This window comes from Dendrobates tinctorius, unplaced genomic scaffold (genome assembly GCF_039654945.1).
Source record: "Dendrobates tinctorius isolate UK_male_01 unplaced genomic scaffold, ASM3965494v1 ptg000147l, whole genome shotgun sequence".
NCBI lineage: Eukaryota > Metazoa > Chordata > Amphibia > Anura > Dendrobatidae > Dendrobates > Dendrobates tinctorius.
In genome coordinates this window covers 9,517,454-9,538,043 of record NW_027361814.1, presented here as the reverse complement: position 1 = coordinate 9,538,043, position 20,590 = coordinate 9,517,454, and the positions used below count along the sequence as shown (strand labels likewise).

The window sequence follows — 20,590 nt, the reverse complement described above, 5'->3', positions numbered from 1 at the left end:
TTACTCATTATGCAACCTACCATTCCAAATATAAATTGTAATCCACCACTGTGCCCTCACTAACTATAAATAGCCACTTTCCCCACCCAATAAATATATTAATTAGCACCTTTACACTTCATGCCAATTCATTACCAGTCACACTCTCTCATCCTCAATGTCTCCCACTCTTTACCTCCTGCTCCCCTGATTCTTTATTTTTACATACTCCCTCAATTCATTATATCATGTCCTCTCTCTCCTACCACCACACCACCCCAATTGATCATTTGCTCTAACTCACACTCAATTCATCTCAATTCATCATTTAATCTCCCCCACCCCAATTCATCATTTGTTGTCCCCCACCCTCAATTCATTATCATTTGCTTTCCCCCATTACCCAGTATCACTTCATTTACTCTCCCCCACACTCAATTCATTATAATTTGCTGGACCCCTGGCCTCAATTCATCATCATTTGCCCCCACCCTCAATTCATCATTATTTTCTCTCCCCATCACCCCATTCTCATCATTATTTGCTCTCCCCACCCCGACCTTCAATTCATCATTTGCTGATCCCTGTCCCCACCCTCAATTCATTATTTGCTGTTCCTCACCTTCAATTTATCATTTGCTGTCTCTCTCCCCAAGTTCATCATTATTTGCCCTCTCCCACCTTAATACATCAGCATTCACTGTCCCCCGTTGAACACCCTCAATTCATCATCACTTGCTTCCCCCCAAGCCCATTTAATTAATTTTATTAAAAAAATTCAATCTTATCTCTCATACTATCCCCTGCAGTTCCTTTTCTGGACTGATATCCTAGCGAGTAGCGCATATATGCCAACATGTATGTGATACCATCATCATGTACACGCCGTCACCAGTGCGTCACAGAAGAGGCAGAGAGACTCCCTTGGAGTTGCACAGCTGTGCAGCTTTAACGGTTGTAGAGCTTCAAGGGGCCGCCTTGTGCCGGCGCCCAATACTTTATTATACCCTGGGGCACAGTGAACAGAAGTACAAGAGGGGGAACCTGGACTGGGTCCCAAGCCCATCCTCTTTACTTCTGTTCACCTGGCTCCATACACCAGTAAGGTCCCTGAAGACGGCCCTGGATCAGTCATTGGCTATATCCTGTCATTACTGCAACCAAACAGAGCTGATAAAATGCATAGTGGTACAATAGTTTCTTCCTTCACCGTATGCCCCAATATCTATGCTAAGGAACCCTTTAATATAGATATTAATTGGGTAGATTAATGCTTTGCACTTTTTTGCAGTGAAAGTTTAAATTGTTGTCACGACTCCTCAGCTTAGTGAATGATTGCTATGCTGTTCTATGGAAACTGTCTTGCTGAGCTGTCTGTGTCTTGATTGAGAGTTTGGTTGTCCAATACTGAGGGGCTTGCTGGGCTTTTAGTGCTTTGATTGAAAGCTCTGCTGTCCAAACTGTAACTGGGGCATGAAGGACTTTTTGTAGGTGTTCAGTGTTCTGGTAATCGCATACCTATTTAACTGAGCTGTCTGCCCCTGATCCCTGCCAGACATAGTTTGTGCTTACTGGTGGGTGTTTACCTGATTCTGTTGCGCTGAGTTCTGATTTTCTGCTGCCTGACCCTTTGGACGGTGTTCTGACTACCCCTTTGTCTTGTCCTTTGGCTTCTGCTCTGCTATATCCTGTCATTGACCCTGAACTGTTACCTGACTTACGCCTTTGTCTTTTCCCATAGTTATCTACGTACTGTCTCAATATTGACCCTGGAATGTCTGACTCTTCTGCCTCACAGCCTGTCCGTGAGTAGTGACTAGCATCACAATTTTGAGCAAAAAAGCTTAGGTGCTGGTTACATGTGTATATTGAAGAACAGTTACTCGGCGTGTTAATGAGTTTGGCATTAAATTCGTTTTCTCAGTTAAAAACACAAATGACTCATTTTTTCATGAGTTGTGAAATCATGGATCTGGCATTGCATTTACTTAATCATCCAAAGACACACTAATTGGGAATTTAAATTGTGAGCCCCAATGGGGACAGCGATGATGATGTCTGTAAAGTGTTGCAGAATATGATGGTGCTATATTAAGCAAAGCAATAAACAAAATACTTGTAATGCACAACAATCCTGTGTTTATACAAATGCTTCTTTTCAATAGTAAGATCGAATACCACGCAAACAACATGAAAAGATAAGTGACCGCAGTTCGGAAAAGTTTTATGACTGGTGTTAGGCTATGTGCACACAATGCCTAGAATCCGCCTGAAAAAGCTCCGCAAAAGAACCCTAGAATAAGAGTGTAATGAGTAGCAATGTAAAAACGACATTGCTGGGTGCATCTTATGTCACATCAGAAAGAATGAAGCAGTCAAGAGAAATAATTCTTCGGGCTTCTGAGCCCATTCTTTATATTTCACAATATAGAGTAAAGAACGACGGTAAAGCCGCCGGTGAAACTGCCTCAGGAAAGCAAGGACCGATGTTTTCCTGTAGCGATTTTGCTTGGGAAGACTCGGCTTTGCTGTCTCGGCTTTGTGGCGACACCGCTGTGAATTTATAGAGAGAGTACAGCTAACGAGGGGAAGCCTCCCAAGCAAAGAGCATGTTACTACTTTAAACCATTGCAGGCTTCTTGATCCCTGAAGTGGATAAAAGAGGTAACATATGACGAAGTTTGTGTACCGTAATTTCGTTTTTACATTGCTGTCCACTACGTTCATTTTAATGGGGCGCTACCGCAACATTTTTTCAGACGGATTCCTAGTGGAATCCGCCTGAGAAAGACATTAAAAGTAGAGCCCACTTCTAAATATTATTTTTCTCTCTTATTTTAAAAATTCAAGTATCAAATTGCATCCCTATAAATTTCTATATTCTCAGTTTTTGCTCCCTTCATTATCACACTTCTTGGCTGTTGCAGAACATGTAAAAGGAAAAGCAGAAAGGAAAAGGAAAAAGAAAAGCAGAAAGGAAAAGGAAAAAGAAAAAAAGAAAAACAATGGCCTTCAAACTCATTTTAAATGAACATGGGCTTAGCACTGCAGCCTTGCAGCGCTGGGGTCCTGTATTCAAATCCCACCAAGAACAACATCTGCAAAGTTTGTATGTTCTCCCCGTGTTTGTGTGGGTTTCCTCCAGGTTCTCCATTTTCCTCCCACTTTCCAAAGACATACTGATATGGAATGTAGATTGTGTGCCCCAATATGATAGTGCTATATAAGCAAAGCATAATAACTCATTTCTATGATAATGTTATTGAAGAAATCCCTGGCGGGATACTACCTTCATATGTCTTGTTACAGTTTGCAAAAATCTGAGAACCAAACAGCTTTGTTTAATCGTGTTGTCAGGACAGCAGCTAAAAATTGTAGAAATTTATAAAGCCATTTAACGTTTCGTATGGCCGACAGCTATCCCTCCTGATTCCCCTATACGCAGGATCCTGTGTTCTCTTTAAATCTTGCAGCATCTTATCTACGGGGTAAAGGAAAGGATCAGCTACTGAAATTCAGCAGGTTGGATCCTTCTCTCCCAAGACCCCCGGGAGGGCCCCATACACATTGCACTGTCGGCTGATCCTCCCACTATCTATCCGGATTTATTAATTGCTTTAATACCTGTGTTTACTTCATCTACATAAAATATTTCAGAAATATTTCTTGGAGATCCCTCTAGTTTCATTGGGAAATTGAGGGCTGCATTCACACTTAGTCGCCATTATTTATATTCTCCATTCTTTACAATTCAATTGTGTCTCTGACTGAGATGGGGGAAAAAAAACTAAAAACAAATCTGGGCTATGTAGGTAATGGCTTAGACTGTGTTCACAGCTGCTCTGAAGGTCTGATTAAAGTCGATGGGGTCCGTCTGGAGCTGTTTGTGTCTGTTATGTGAGAAGACGGTCTATTGGATGAATTCTGTGTTTCTGTTCTGATAACGGGATGAATGAATTCCTAATGCGGATGTGAACAGAGCCCTAGGCCGGATTTACTGCTGCATGGGATCTGCAATATTTTCTTTGCTTTGCGATAGATTGAAACTGGTTTAGAATTGACATCAGTTTTCATCACTGTTTCAATCCATCATCATTGAGCTCAGTAATAACAAAAAAAAAACTCAAGAGTTGCACATTTTCCATCTACACTGAAAATCAATGTGGATTGGGTTTTGGAAAAATTGTGCGTACGATGAGTATTTGGTGCCTTTTTTCCTCAATATATTTTCATACCTAAAGGGCTGTCACATTGTAGAAGGATCAACTTTATTCTCATTTGCACAAGGAAAGACTAGAAGCAATGGGATGAAACTGAATGGGAGGAGACAGATTAGATATTAGAAAAAACTTTTTGACAGAGTGATCAATGAGTGGAACAGGCTGCCACTGGAGGTGGTGAGTTCTCCTTCAATAGAAGTCTTCAAACAGAGGCTGGACAGACATCTGTCTGGGATGATTTAGCGAATCCTGCTTTGAGCAGGGGGTTGGACCAGATGGCCCAGGAGGTCCCTTCCAACTCTACCATTCTATGATTCTATGATTGTATACGCAAAAAGGCAGTGCATTACAGTTCCTGTATGGGAATGATCTAAATCTCATGCCCACCATCCTCTTTTTACACCGACCCGCCGGATGCTATTTTGAAATCAGCAGCACATGAATTCCTCTTGCTGTAAATATGCATTTTATTTGCATTTTCCCCCATAGAATTGAATGAGATGTAAAAATGATCATGATCCGCACAACACTTTATCGATGCCTTTTTTTCAAAGTTAGATGACTGAGCGAACAGCAAGTCTCCAACGCAAAATAGTTTTTATTTAAAACATAAAATATCAAAAAGAGACAAAATCCTTCATTTAAAAAAAAAATGCTAAAATGCAGCAAAAAAAAATGTAAGGAACCTTAATTAGCTAATGGGTGCAAAAATACTACAGAAAATGTGCAGCATCGAAAGCAAAACTGCACCAAATAATCATCGCTGAAGCGTAAATGCTGCTTTTTTCCTTCTTTTTTTTGCAGGTGTCCATCATCAAAATACGTAATAACAATCTTCTCTGATTAGTGAATTGTTTTTCTGCACTTTCCCCTTTTTTTTAATCTATTTTTGGTGCAGATTTGAAGCAGTTTTTTTTAGGTGTCTTTTTTAATACAGAAAAGCTTTTATTCTGCGCTTACAATTGCAGCTGTGTTTTTTCGATGCATATGTCAGGTTCCACACAGAAGCCGTTAGAGAAAATATACACCAAAAACACACAGTTGGGCAGGAGTTCTCATGAAATCCTATCCGCTATGCTTGGACAATTAAACACAGCATATTTTCGGCACAACAAAATGCAGTATTTACACTACATGGGACCATGGGTGAAATGTGGAGCAAATCCACATTCAGATTTGGCCATGAATACGCTGCAAAATCTGCTACTGAAAAACTCAAATTATCCGAGAAAATCTGAAGAATTGTTGATGCACATTAAGGTTCAATTTAAATCCAATAGATACTAAGTTGGAGCTTCTCCTTAGGACCCCTGTGCATGGCCGTATTTTGGATTTGCGTTGTAGGATGGGTCCATATTTTATGAACAAATGTCTCCGATTTCCTACAGATAAATTCAGAGATTTTGTATGTTTTTTAACGTATGCCTCATAAGAAAGAAAGATGGATCCTAATAAAGCACCAAATAAAGCTTCAATGTTTGGAATATAGCTCCATAAAACTTGAAGTTCTGTTGCAAAGGTTCACAGCTCTGCCACCTGCTCCAGACCTCATAATCCTGATAATTATCTCCATTCAGATAATGACTTCTTCTGCTGTGTGCAGTCACCAGGTGATCATTAATCAACTAATAATAATAGTTTGGGGAATCATGAATGTGATTATGGGGCGTTGTTCCTTTTTCTGAAGGTCCAAGCATAAGTGCAGGTGGGACCACACAGTACCATCAGGGAGGCCATCAATATAGAGGTTATTTCCTTCTGATTTTACTACAATTTGCGATGTGTTTTCTGCCTCTGCGTTAAATACAAGTGAAGCACATTAAAACCGCGTGCATCCCCTGGACTCACCGCGTAGTCAAATACCGCAAAACCATTTGCGGTAAACCAATTGTGTTTTTTTACAGCAAAGTTCTCCCCCACAAAATTCAAACCAATATGTGTATGGGCGCCCATAGAGAACATCATGTACAGCTGCTTAGTTGCTTTACATTTAATTTCCCTTGATGTGATGTGGTTTTTATGCTTTAATGGGATGAAATACTTTTGCATCTGCATTTTCAAAGAAGCCCCTGTATCCTATGATGTCGTATAAAATGTGTCACAGAGAATTATCTGATCGTAGCAGCAAGATAGGATTTAATGTAGGGTTTACTTTTGCTTTAAAATTCATTGTGCATTCAATGATACCAGATATTTTCCTAATTGGTTCAGAAGACAAATCTTTTATCGTTCCAATTGGAAAATAATGAGAATGTTTAATACAAATGATTCTCAGTCTGATGAATGTAAAGGATTGGTGATTGGATTAGTGTTACACACCTCAGTTTGGCAGGGCTCTGCCTCCTTCTCCTATGGCTGCTGCTCCCCGCTGTGATCCACGTCAGATTTCACAAATGGCCTGATGTGCCTCCATGACATAATTTCCCTAGGACACAGCCACTTCCAACATAGCTGACTGATTCATTTTGCTCTCAGTTGAGCTGTTGCCAGAAGTTTCTGAAAGTGAGTATCACGATATGTGACTGGCCCTGCGTGGCACGACCCGACGATTGGTTGGTCACCAAACAACTGGACAAACAAACAAGGGAACACCGGGGAAACAATTACAACGGCGAGCCCTGCTAAATGAAATGGGGAAAGGGACACCTCCTTCACTCTGCTGCAGCTGAGTCCTGGACTAACCTGACGTCCCTATACAGTTTCTTTCAACCTGTCGCCGAGCAGGATACCTTGTCCCTCACTTACCCTGCACCTATCTCTCACTAGTATTGGTAAGTGCGGACACTGGTCCCACTGCTGCACTAATAAAACACCAAGGGGAGATACGACAAACAGGGTTAAACAAAACAACACGTAGCTTTCTCTGCTGCCAATGCACTGTGCAGCAGAGTAGGGCTCCTGAACTCAGCTTTCAGCAGAATCACCACTGCTCCAGAAAGCTCCTCTCTTCAGCAGAACCACCACTGCTCCCGACAAGCTGAACCACCACTGCACCAGGTAGCTCCAGTCTTCACCATGGTGGGTAACCAAAAAGGACCTGTCATAACCAACAGCCAGCTGATGCACCAGGTGACCTTATATAGGAAGGTGGGAGTGGTCACCACCAGCAGACTAACTAAACATGTAGTAACACCAGCGGCCACTGGGGGGGAAAAACTGACATTAACCCCTGATGGCCAGAAAGGAAAAAAGTTTATATCTGAGAAGCCCAAACTGACACAGATCCAAAAATGGATTGTAACAGTGTGCTGCCCCAAGCCACCCCTTCGTCCATTAGAAACATACACACGGGGACAAAATATTTGATTTCCTTTTGTTAGAGTAAAAAAAAGCAATGTTTACTGAAATAACTTGAAACTTACAAAAAATCAGACATTGTGTCACAACTCTGTTGTCAGAATACACGGGGCCAGGGGCTCCTTTGCTGTCCCTAACACTAGGAGCGCCCTAGCTATCCCTGCTCCCCGGATTACTTCTAATGAAGATACAGGGGCTACGTTCCCTGCTGCATTCCTGAATCAGCCGTATATCTGTCCCTCTCCCCCAACAAGGGAAGTGGGAGTAATAGTGTATGTACAGTATATACACGAACCATACTAACAAGGGAGGACGTACATGGATAAATGAAATGGCAATCATGCAAATATGCACTCACAGACAACAGAGAGGAACACCAGGGAGAAAAGAAAGGAAAACCAAATAGGAGAGGATGAGAATTTGCACAAAGCCACAAAACAAAGCATCAGTCAAAGATCAATACTCTAAATGCCTCTACTAACAACCGAATCCTCCACTCTACACCAGGCAGCAAAAAGCTAACACTGGCAATCCAGAATGACTGAGGCGAGTATAAAGAGACCACTGCAAAATTTTCAGTTTGTCTGATTTTTCTCTCTATTCTATAAACTACTGACAACATGTCTCTGAATTTCCCAGCAATAAACTTTGTATTTATTTTCAGAAAATGAGAAATGGTCAAAATAACAAAAAATGCAGTGCTTGCAGACCTAATGCTAAGAAAACAAGTTCATAATCAAATAGAAACAACAATACTAATGTTTTAACTCAGGAGAAGTTCAAAAAGCAATATCTTATGGAATAACCATGACTTTTAAGCACAGCTTTCATGCGTATTGGCTGCTTTCCACCAGTCTTTCACTCTGCTTTTGGGTGACCTTATGCTACTCATGGTACAAAAATGTAAGCAGTTCTTCTTTGTTTAATGGCTTGTGACTATCCATCTTCCTCTTGATTACATTTCAGAGGTTTTCAATGGGGTTCAGGTCTGGAGATTGGGCTGGCCATGACAGGGATTTGATGTGATATGGTCCTTCATCCAAACATTGATTGACCTAGCTGTGTGCCAAGGTGCATTGTTCTGCTGGAAAAAAGTCCTCAGAGTTGGAGAACATTGACTGAGCAGAAGGAATCAACTGTTTTCCTAGCTTTACATGACTTGAGCCCTGCCTCTAGGAGTCTGTTATGAACTGTACTTGCCGTGCACTTCACCCCAGCTGCCATCTGCCATTCCTTTTGTAGGTCACTTGATGTCATCCTGCGGTTGCTGAGTGACATTCGAATAAGATGACAGTCATCCCGGAAAGTGGAGAGTCGTTTTCGCCCTCTGCTGATCTGTAGCTTTGTTGTCCCCAATGTCTGCTGCTTGACCCTGTTGTAATGGACTGCCGTCTTAGAAATTTTAAGGATGGAGGCAACATGACGCTCACTGTATCCCTCTGCCAGTAAAGCCAGAATTGAGCCCTTCTTTTCCTCACTCAAGACTTTTCTTTTCAACTCCTTTGGCATGGTTAAAAGTTATTTTTTCATTCCTATTACTTTTGGGATATTACTAGCACTTGTTTTGCCATCCAGCTGTGCTATTTCAAGATGATTGTGAACACCACAGCAGGGTTTTTTATACTTTCCTTCGTTAAATAAGATTTGGTTCAGGTGATCACCTAATCAGAAGCATATTAAGTAGAATGAGGTGCACTCTGGTTGGAATTCAACTGACACTGGAATGGAATGGCTGTCAGACATGTAGAGAAGCTGATTTTTATAAAACTAGGCAGTGGTCTCTTAATTTTTTTGCCAGAGCTGTATATAGTAGAGAGGAGTGGCAAATACTGAAGAGCCTTGATTATCCAAGCAGGAAGGTTTCAGAGACTCTAAGCTGATCATTTTAACCCCTGCACTGCTAAAAGAACCTGCACTGTTTAATATGAAGAAGTGATTCTAATCAGTGCAGGAGTATGTGAAATTAGACGCTGCGGTCTTCTGGCCCCTCTCTGTAAACACGTGACACCTTGCTTTTGATTTGTGGTTCAACAAAGTTTTAAAATAACAAACTAATGAAAATGGCCTGGACAAACATGATGATACAGTGGGGCAAAAAAGTATTTAGTCAGTCAGCAATAGTGCAAGTTCCACCACTTAAAAAGATGATAGGCGTCTGTAATTTACATCATAGGTAGACCTCAACTATGGGAGACAAACTGAGAAAAAAAAATCCAGAAAATCACATTGTCTGTTTTTTTTTCATTTTATTTGCATATTATGGTGGAAAATAAGTATTTGGTCAGAAACAAAATTTCATCTCAATACTTTGTGATATATCCTTTGTTGGCAATGACAGAGGTCAAACATTTTCTTTAAGTCTTCACAAGGTTGCCACACACTGTTGTTGGTATGTTGGCCCATTCCTCCATGCAGATCTCCTCTAGAGCAGTGATGTTTTTGGCTTTTCGCTTGGCAACACGGACTTTCAACTCCCTCCAAAGGTTTTCTATAGGGTTGAGATCTGGAGACTGGCTAGGCCACTCCAGGACCTTGAAATGCTTCTTACGAAGCCACTCCTTCGTTGCCCTGGCGGTGTGCTTTGGATCATTGTCATGTTGAAAGACCCAGCCACGTTTCATATTCAATGCCCTTGCTGATGGAAGGAGGTTTGCACTCAAAATCTCACGATACATGGCCCCATTCATTCTTTCATGTACCCGGATCAGTCGTCCTGGCCCCTTTGCAGAGAAACAGCCCCAAAGCATGATGTTTCCACCACCATACTTTACAGTAGGTATGGTGTTTGATGGATGCAACTCAGTATTCTTTTTCCTCCAAACACAACAAGTTGTGTTTCTACCAAACAGTTCCAGTTTGGTTTCATCAGACCATAGGACATTCTCCCAAAACTCCTCTGGATCATCCAAATGCTCTCTAGACGGGCCCGGACATGTACAGGCTTAAGCAGTGGGACACGTCTGGCACTGCAGGATCTGAGTCCATGGTGACGTATTGTGTTACTTATGGTAGGCCTTGTTACATTGGTCCCAGCTCTCTGCAGTTCATTCACTAGGTCCCTCCACGTGGTTCTGGGATTTTTGCTCACCGTTCTTGTGATCATTCTGACCCCACGGGGTGGGATTTTGCGTGGAGCACCAGATTGAGGGAGATTATCAGTGGTCTTGTATGTCTTCCATTTTCTAATTATTGCTCCCACAGTTGATTTCTTCACTCCAAGCTGGTTGGCTATTGCAGATTCAGTCTTCCCAGCCTGGTGCAGGGCTACAATTTTGTTTCTGGTGTCCTTTGACAGCTCTTTGGTCTTCACCATAGTGGAGTTTGGAGTCAGACTGATTGAGGGTGTGCACAGGTGTCTTTTTATACTGATAACAAGTTTAAACAGGTGCCATTACTACAGGTAATGAGTGGAGGAAAGAGGAGACTCTTAAAGAAGAAGTTACAGGTCTGTGAGAGCCAGAAATCTTGATTGCTTGTTTCTGACCAAATACTTATTTTCCACCATAATATGCAAATAAAATGAAAAAAAAACAGACAATGTGATTTTCTGGATTTTTTTTTCTCAGTTTGTCTCCCATAGTTGAGGTCTACCTATGATGTAAATTACAGACGCCTCTCATCTTTTTAAGTGGTGGAACTTGCACTATTGCTGACTGACTAAATACTTTTTTGCCCCACTGTACGTGTACAAAAGATTGAAAATTAACCATAGGGACATGATAGACTAAGGTGTATCCTGTAATTAGCATCACAGGTGTCTACAAACTTGTAATCAGTCAGTCTGCCTATTTGAAGGGTGAAAAGTAGTTACTCTGCTTTTTGGTATCATGGTGTGTACCACACTGAACATGGACCAAAGAAAGCTAAGGAGAGAGTTGTCTCAGGAGATTAGAAAGAAAATTATAGACAAACATGTTACAGGTAAAGGTTATAAGACCATCTCCAACCTGCTTGATGTTACTGTTACTACAGTCACACATATTATTCAGAAGTTTACAGTCTATGGGTCTGTTGCCAACCTCCTGAGACATGACAGCAAGAGGAAAATTGGTAACAAATTCAAAAGACGGAAATATGAATGGTAATCGAAGAGCTCAGAACAATGTCCGAAGAGATTAGAGGTGAACTCCAAGGTCCAGGTACATCAGCGTAAGATTGCACCATCTATCGCTGTCTTGGCCAAAGTGCACTTCATAGAAGATGACAAAGGAGGAAACCACTGTTGAAAACAAATTATAAAATAGTGAGGTTGGAATTTTCCAAAATGCATATTGACAAGTCACAAAGTTCTTGGAAGAATGTTGATTGGACAGATGAGACAAAATTAGAGCTTTTTGGCAAATCATATCAGCTCATGTTTACAGACACAAAAATGAATCATATTAAGGAAAGAACATTGTACCTACTGTGAAACATGCAGGAAGCTTGGCTATGTGTTGAGGCTGATTTGCTGCATCTGGCACAAGATGTCTTGAATCTGTGCAGGGTAGAATGAAATCTGAGGACTATCATGGAATTCTAAAGCCAAATGTGCTGCCCAGTTTCAGAAAGCTTGGTCTGAGTAACAGGTCACGGGTCCCCCAACAGGATAATGAACCAAAACACAGCTAAAATCATCCAAGAATGGCTAAGAGCAGAGCATTAAAATACTGGAATTGACTTCTGTGAGCCCTGATCTAAATCCTGTGTAACATCTGTGGAAGGAGCAGAAACCTGCAGTCTGGAGAAGACACACTGGAGAAGGTTGCTTAGGAGGAGTCGACCAAAATACCTATGGACGGGGAAGACGTCTGATCGAGAGTTACAGAAATCATTTGCTTGCAGTAATAGTTGTTGCACCGACACATTATTAGTAATAATTTATTACCCAACAGATATCTATATAGAGGGGCAGCACGGTGGCTTAGTGGATAGCACTGCAGCTTTGCAGCGCTGGAGTCCTGGGCTCGAATCCCACCCATGACAACAACTGCAAGGAGTTTGTATGTTCTCCCCGTGTTTGTGTGGGTTTCCTCCGGTCACTCCGGTTTCCTCCCACATTACAAAAGGCATAAAGTTAGGGAATTTAGACAGTGATGATAAGGTGTGCAAACTGTAAATCAGCATATGAAGTACCATGGAAGTACCATGGAAGTACCATGGATCAGCAAACGTTAATATGAAAAGAATTAAAAAGTAGCAACAACCAATTGTCACATAAATGAGATCCAATAAAACAAAGGGAGCAATTTCACATGTTTCTTGATTCCGAATCAATAACTAGTATGTTCAGTGTGAATACCCATATGATAGCATAACTCAAAAATATAACATTCCATTGAATGTAATGGATTTTAGGTTATTGGATACTTCAAGAAGCAAGTATATAATAAGACTAAGAAATCACAATCTATAAGTCCTTTTAAGATTTTACTGAAGCTGAAATTAATTAATTTTTAAAATGTTAAAGGGGTTGTCCGGCCTTGGGGGTCACTCTATGTGACTGCAGACTTGTGAATCCTCACATTCCGAGCACACTGCAAGGTGCCAGCAGCGGGAATGGGCGGTCATGTGATCTTAACTATGTGATGTGCACACTTTCAGCCACATTCCAACTAGACTTTATCCTGTCTTGTTCAATACACCTGCATTGAGTGAGGCCGCGCACGTCTACTCGGCATGTGACCGCATGTATAGTTGGGGTTATACATCTGTTGGAGAATCCTCAGAGTGCGCACAATATGAGGATACACAAGTCTGCGGTCACGTAGAGTGACTTGTAGTTTAAGGCCAGACAACCCCTTTAAGTTTACTTGGTTTTAGTATATAAAATATTGTTAAGGTATCACTATGGGTTTTAAAAAACTGCATGCAGTTCTCCTTATTGCCTGATGGTGGCAGCAGTGAGCCTCATTAGGTTCTGAGTCCATTAATTCCCACAGTAAGGAGAGAGCAGCATGCAGCTAGCATGAGAAGCAGTGCACTTAAGAGCACAGGGAACAAGGGCACTTCTTAATGCTGGCAGGGAAACCCCAGTGTCAGGGTACCTCTCTACATCAGAGCTGTCCATGGTGCTGATCAGGATGTAGGAGTGCAGCCCCCCTTACACACAATAGGACCCCCTGGAGGAAGCACTGAAGAGCTGAGTCTCTACCTGAGTCTCTACCTGAGTCTCTATCTGGGATCTGAAGCTTGCCTTCTGAACATCTCTCCCTTCCATTTGCAGGAGATAGGGAATGCTATCTCCACCTCTGCATCAATGTTTCACTGGAACAAGTGGAAGAAAAGGATGGGGGCCAACACTTCCTCCAAAAGACCAGTGTTTGACGAGAAGGAGGATGGTAAGTACAAGGAAGGGTGTGTTATATATGCAATGGAGGGGCTTGCATTTTTATTCTGCTTTTTGCTTTGACACTTTCTGACAGTTGCAAAGCCTAAAAATTAAAAAAATTGATGGCAGCATCAACTTTCGCAAGTTTGGGTTCCAGAGTATTTGCTGGGTTAATAGTATCTGCTACATTGTAGAATCATCATCTAGTGAACAGATACAATAGCAGCTCAGCTGTTAAAGTAGTAAATGTATAACTGGGCAAAAATGAGGTTACCTGCTACTATAGCAGAGCTGAGCTCTGTGACATCACCGCGCGATATCGCTGGGTTTGGTTTAAATAGGACGGAAGTTCAAAGTTTTAAAGCGACACGAAGTTCTGCTACATCTGTAGTTACTTGTGCATTTGAAAACATCATTGTTCATTATTTACTTTGTTTAAGGCATCATTCAGACGTCCGTTTTGCGTGGATCCGTTATTTGCACAGTGGACCCCGGGCTGCGAACGCACCTCTTACCACCTTTATTATTTCATAGAATCATAGAATCATAGAATCTTAGAGTTGGAAGAGACCTCCTGGGCCATCTGGTCCAACCCCCTGCTCAAAGCAGGATTTGCTAAATCATCCCAGTCAGATGTCTGTCCAGCCTCTGTTTGAAGACTTCCATTGAAGGAGAACTCACCACTTCTCGTGGCAGCTTGTTCCAATCATTGATCACTCTAACTGTCAAAAAGTTTTTTCTAATATCTAATCTGTGTCTCCTCCCATTCAGTTTCATCCCATTGCTTCTAGTCTTTCCTTGTGCAAATGAGAATAAAGTTGATCCTTCTACAATGTGACAGCCCTTTAGATATTTGTAGACAGCTATTAAGTCTCCTCTCAGTCTTCTCTTTTGCAAACTAAACATTCCCAAATCCTGCAACCTTTCCTCATAAGACAGGGTTTGCAGACCGGTCACCATTCTGGTCGCTCTTTTCTGAACTTGCTCCAGTTTGTTGATGTCTTTTTTAAAATGTGGTGCCCAAAACTGGACACAATATTCCAGATGAGGTCTGACCAAAGAGGAGTAGAGGGAAATAATGACTTCACGTGATCTAGACTGTATGCTTCTGTTAATACATCCTAGAATTGCATTTGCCTTTTTTGCTGCTGCATCACACTGTTGACTCATATTCAGTCTGTGATCTATTAGTATACCCAAGTCTTTTTCACATGTGCTGTCACTTAGCCCTATTCCTCCCATTCTATATATGCTTTTTTCAATTTTATTGCCCAGATGTAGTAATTTGCATTTCTCCCTGTTAAAAACCATTCTGTTAGTTGCTGCCCACTTCTCCAGTTTATTTAAATCTTTTTGAATCCTCTCTCTCTCTTCTCTAGTATTAGCTATCCCTCCTAACTTTGTGTCATCAGCAAATTTAATCAGTTTACCCTCAATTCCTTCATCTAAATCGTTGATAAAGATGTTGAACAATACTGGGCCCAGGACAGAGCCCTGTGGTACCCCACTTGAGACATTCTTCCAACTGGATGTGCAGCCATTTATGACCACTCTTTGGGTCCGATCACTAAGCCAGTTATGAATCCACCTAACAGTTGCCTTGTCCATTCCATACTTAGTCATTTTTTCAATAAGGATTGTATGAGAGACTTTGTCAAATGCTTTGCTGAAGTCAAGATATACTATATCTACAGCATTTCCTTGATCCACCCAATCAGTGATACCGTCATAGAAGGAAATTAAGTTAGTCTGACATGACTTATTAGTTACAAACCCATGCTGACTCTGTTTAATCACTTCATTCTTATCCAGGTATTGACATACATGTTGTTTAATAATTTGTTCAAAGATCTTTCCTGGTATAGAAGTCAGACTCACCGGCCTATAGTTGCCTGGGTCCACCTTCTTCCCCTTTTTGAAGATAGGAACAACATTTGCTCTTCTCCAGTCTTCTGGCACTTCTCCTGTTCTCCAAGAATTTTCAAAGATTATGGAGAGGGGTTCAAAAATTTCTTCTGCTATCTCCTTCAGTACTCTGGGGTGTAATTCATCTGGACCTGGAGACTTGAATTCATTTAGGTTAGCTAAGTGTTTCCTCACTATCTTTCTGTTTATAGATATCCTGGATTCTTCTATTCCCTTAATAGGACAGTGAATAACAGTTGATGTTACATTTCCTTTCTGAGAGAAAACAGATGCAAAATAGGAATTTAAAAGTTCAGCCTTCTCAACATCCTGTCTTACCATTTCATCATTTTCATCCTGTAAAAATCCTATAGCATCTTTGACTTTTCTTTTACTTTTGACATATCCCCAAAATCCTTTATTATTGCTTTTGACATCTCTTGCAAGCCTCAATTCATTTTCAGCTTTAGATAATCTGATTTGTGCCCTGCAGGTTCTGCAGACAGCATTATATTCTTCTTTAGATATGCCTCCCTCTTTCCATTTTATAAACATTTTTTTCTTCCTTTTTAGCATGTGCTTATTTGGTGCGCTCCGCCAGCCCGTAGCACCATGTTAGTAATGTCACTGCTGATACCCCAGGATCATGTCTGTAATATCACCGCTGATACACCAGGATCATGTTTGTAATGGTTACCATCCTGATGTCATTATCTATTCAATTATTTCTAAACACAGTTTTTCGGTGATTCCTTTGTATCTCCGTTCATACTGCACCCACACACACAAATGATACACCATTTGAAAGGTAAACTTGCCCCTCTTCAGCAAGAAAATAGCCAAACAAACCACACATCCACGATTTGATCACAAAATACAGTTTAAACATTAATTTTCATAAACCTGCAGTAAGGAAAAACAACCTGCAGGTGGCACCACAGTACCCCAAAGCACACTGCCAACGCATTTGTAAACATGCACTGTTTTTTCGCTGATTACTTCGCCCCACACACACAAATGATACACCATTTGAAAGGTAAACTTGCTCCCTTCAGCAAGAGAACAGCCAAACAAACCACAATTCACGATTTTATCACTAAATACAGTTTAAATATTCATTTTCATAAACCTGCAGAAAGACACCATGACCTGCAGGTGGCACCTCAACCGGAAAACATTTTTTGGCCTCTACTTATCAAAACTATATATGTACATTGGTAATACAATAAACACCTGTCTGTGTTCATCAGCTCATGAAATATATTTACATTTGACCAGCTTGCTTTTTCTGAAATTGCCCCAACGACCGTCCAAGCTAGTTCTGTCATAATGCGGAAATAGCCTTCTCTCTAAAAGACTCAAATTTTTAAATTAGTTAAGGCAAAACTACGAAATCTACAATAGTGTGATTTTCATTTAGTTTTCCCAAATACATGACTGGACAGACATGTAATTATATGGTGGTCGACTGCATTATTCTCACTCTAGACACATTTGCTATTTTAGGAATGTGGGAAACCTGGGTGACAATCCATATTTGATCTTCCAAATCAGCCACATTGGATGTCATACAGTTTTCCTTGGAGTATTGAGTCCCTGTGAGCTCCCACAATATGAAGGTTACTGCAAGCATACAAATTCTCCACCCAATAAGAAAACTTGCACATCACTTTTACAAATCTGATCCATTGCACTCAAATGCCATATGACCTTATTTTTGCTTCTGCTATTCTGCTTGAGTACAGACATGCTACTTTTCTATAAGACAGGGGAGTAGGAAACTGCTCTACTTTTTAATTAAGATATCAAGATCTGTAATTAACCAAAACCCATGCTGGGAGATTACCGTCTGATGATGCAAATATGGAACGTGATATTTCTCAGCTCGATTGGAATGCCAACAGCAAGGGCCATCCATGTTCAGCATGATATTTTTCCATGTCAAGTAAATAGGATTTCCAGAAACCGTCCCCTACATATTGCAGGCTCGTAGGATGCAGTAACGGACTGAACACAGACCAAAGGTGAAAGGGGTTTATTATACAGCAAAAACTTCACGCAGGGAGAAAATGGAGGGATAATATTCAGATGAGGTCATGAAGAGGAATTTGTCCTTATCCTCAGTGGTGAGTGTCCCAACACTACGGAGATTTGCAGCACTGCCCAAACACAGTTCACAATGGGCAGCCCGGTTCGCTGTGCCAAATCGACACACGTCGGCTGTGTCAGCGGTCTCAGCGAGGGCAGTGATGTCAGTTGGGACAGCGGTGTCTGAGCGGTACTCAGTCGACGGTCTCCTATCAAAACGTTAAAAAATGCCAGCCAAGTCTCTGCTCTGCTCTGCCCAGACGCCTCTCAGCTGATTTTACCTCACAGGCGTCCCGTGTGCCCAAAGTTCCCACCCAAACTGTCTGGTCACTTGCGTGCTGCAGCTCTGTCCGCTTAGCCACGCCCCCTTTTCTCAAACACAGCGTACGATCTGGAGTCTCAAGCTTTCTACCCTGCAATATAGGTGACAGCCCTGACGGTTCCGGACCTTTCACGGAGGAGACATGCCTAGTTAGTTCCTTCCCCTTACATTCTTCCTCTCTTTGTGATTGCCATTGCACGGGCGAGAGTTCTTGAGGTGTGCGTTGACATTCACAAAACTGTCCTGATCAAATCGGTGAGGGGGTTATCCTGCTGTTGAACGCTCTGAACGTCGTAAACTGGGAATATCATTTGGTTCTACTTGAGTAACAGAATCAGGCTGAATGGACAAAGGTTGGGGCACGCTCAGCCCTGGAGAAACAGCCCTTGTAGGAATTTCAGAAGTCCCAGGGGTCTCAAGTTTCTGTTCTTCTTCTGGTTCTGCCCGTGGTGGTTCAGGGCATTCGTCATCTTCATCTTCACTAGTGAATGATAGAAGATTCTCAGGAGTATCGTGCTCTTCTTTCTCTATTCGCGTAGGGTCTCTAGACACACAGGGGCATAACATGTTTCGGTGGACAATACGAGTTGGAGCATCATCGGCCCCCTCGGGCTGAATTTCATAGATAGGCCCTTCAGAATTGACTCGCCGCTGTACACGATACAGTGTATTCTCTCATAGATGATCTAACTTGCCTCGAGGACTTTTTTCTCTAACTCATACCCAGTCTCCGGCCTGTATAGCTGTCCCCCATAGAGGAGCCATTTCTGGGTGTTCCAACTCTCAAAACTGGATCTGCACCAGCCGATGACGGTGTTCTCGGACCCAGGTGGACACCCCCGTCCATGGGTAGTCCTCCTCCGGGTCCACCTCCAGTTCGGTGATCTCTTTTCCTGGCCTGCCAAAAAGTATAGGGCATATATTGTGTGGTGTGATGTACACACACACTAGTTCTGCTACAAATTCTGGCCAACAGGCCTTTCGATCTTCTAAGGTCCTCAACATTTGAATAAGGGTTTGATTGAACTGTTCTCATACTCCATTGCCCTGAGGGTGGTACGGGGTTGTACGAGATTGCGCAATTCCATACAAATGGTGTAACTCCTCCATGACTCTCCCTAAGAAGCAGGCACCTTGGTCTGAGTGAATTATTTTCAGGCAGCCATTTACTTGAATGAAATTTTTACAGATAGCGTAAGCTGTGGATTCGGCAGTTTGGTCCCGAGTAGGGGTAACGACAGCGAACTTAGTGAAGTGGTCCACCATGACTAAACAATGTTCATACCCTTGATGGGCTGGGCCTATTGTCAGATAGTCTATCATCAACAATTCTAATGGGGCAGAGGTTACGATAATTTGTGTGGGAGTTCTCTGTTCCAGAGGTTTGGACAGTTCACAGTTCCAACAGAGTCTACATACTTCTTCCAAAATTGTTTTAAGCAGTGGATGGTACCGCTGTAACTGGACTTTTCTATACAGCAATCCTTCTCTTAGGTGGAGCCTCTCCCATTGCCATAGGATTTGTTTCGTACCAGGAGACAGGTTTTCTCTCTCCTCCCAGCTAAGCAGTTTGAGGGCCACCCACTGCCGAAGTCGGGCGAGCTCTCCATCCTCCTGCAGAATTCGTACCCACTCAACACTAGGCTGTACCAGCACACCTTTCTGAGATTCTGCCCGGTTTTGTTCCCCCGTAGCTGCCAACATCCTGGCAGATCCTCAGAACTTCAGCACTTCGTCGGCCTCCAACTCTTCATCTCGGTTAGGGCCGGGCTGCCTATATGGAACCCTGGATAACGCATCTGCATGGGTGTTTTCAGCCCCCCGTTTGTAGGCTATTTTGTACTGGTATTTGGCCATTTTAGTGACCGAGTGTTGCTCCAGAGCCCCTAACTTCGCATTCTCCAAGTGGGCCAGTGGTTTGTTGTCTGTGCACACCAGTACCTCAGACCCGGATAGGTATTTATAGAATCGTAGAATCATAGAATCGTAGAGTTGGAAGGGACCTCCTGGGCCATCTGGTTCAACCCCCTGCTCAAAGCAGGATTCGCTAAATCATCCCAGTCAGATGTCTGTCCAGCCTCTGTTTGATGACTTCCATTGAAAGAGAACTCACCACTTCTCGTGGCAGCCTGTTCCACTCATTGATCACTCTAACTGTCAAAGAGTTTTTTCTAATATCTAATCTGTGTCTCCTCCCATTCAGTTTCATCCCATTGCTTCTAGTCTTTCCTTGTGCAAATGAGATTAAAGATGATCCTTCTACAATGTGACAGCCCTTTAGATATTTGTAGACAGCTATTAAGTCTCCTCTCAGTCTTCTCTTTTGCAAACTAAACATTCCCAAATCCTGCAACCTTTCCTCATAAGACAGGGTTTGCAGACCGGTCACCATTCTGGTCGCTCTTTTCTGAACTTGCTCCGGTTTGTTGATGTCTTTTTTAAAATGTGGTGCCCAAAACTGGACACAAT

General features: G+C 42.1%; 2 protein-coding genes across 6 annotated transcripts in view; one reads left to right on the top strand and one right to left on the bottom strand.

The window, feature by feature from the left end:
* The window catches only part of LRRC27 (leucine rich repeat containing 27), a 321,234-nt gene that overhangs the window by 121,320 nt on the left and 179,324 nt on the right, over window positions 1–20,590 (bottom strand). The window lies entirely within an intron of this gene.
* Window positions 13,420–20,590, top strand: part of STK32C (serine/threonine kinase 32C) — a 407,303-nt gene continuing 400,132 nt past the window's right edge. For both annotated transcript variants that reach the window (XM_073546389.1, XM_073546387.1), the window contains exon 1: window positions 13,420–13,816. In XM_073546389.1, coding sequence (XP_073402490.1) covers window positions 13,712–13,816 — 105 coding nt within the window. In that variant the 5' untranslated portion in view covers window positions 13,420–13,711. The remainder of the gene's footprint in view (window positions 13,817–20,590) is intronic.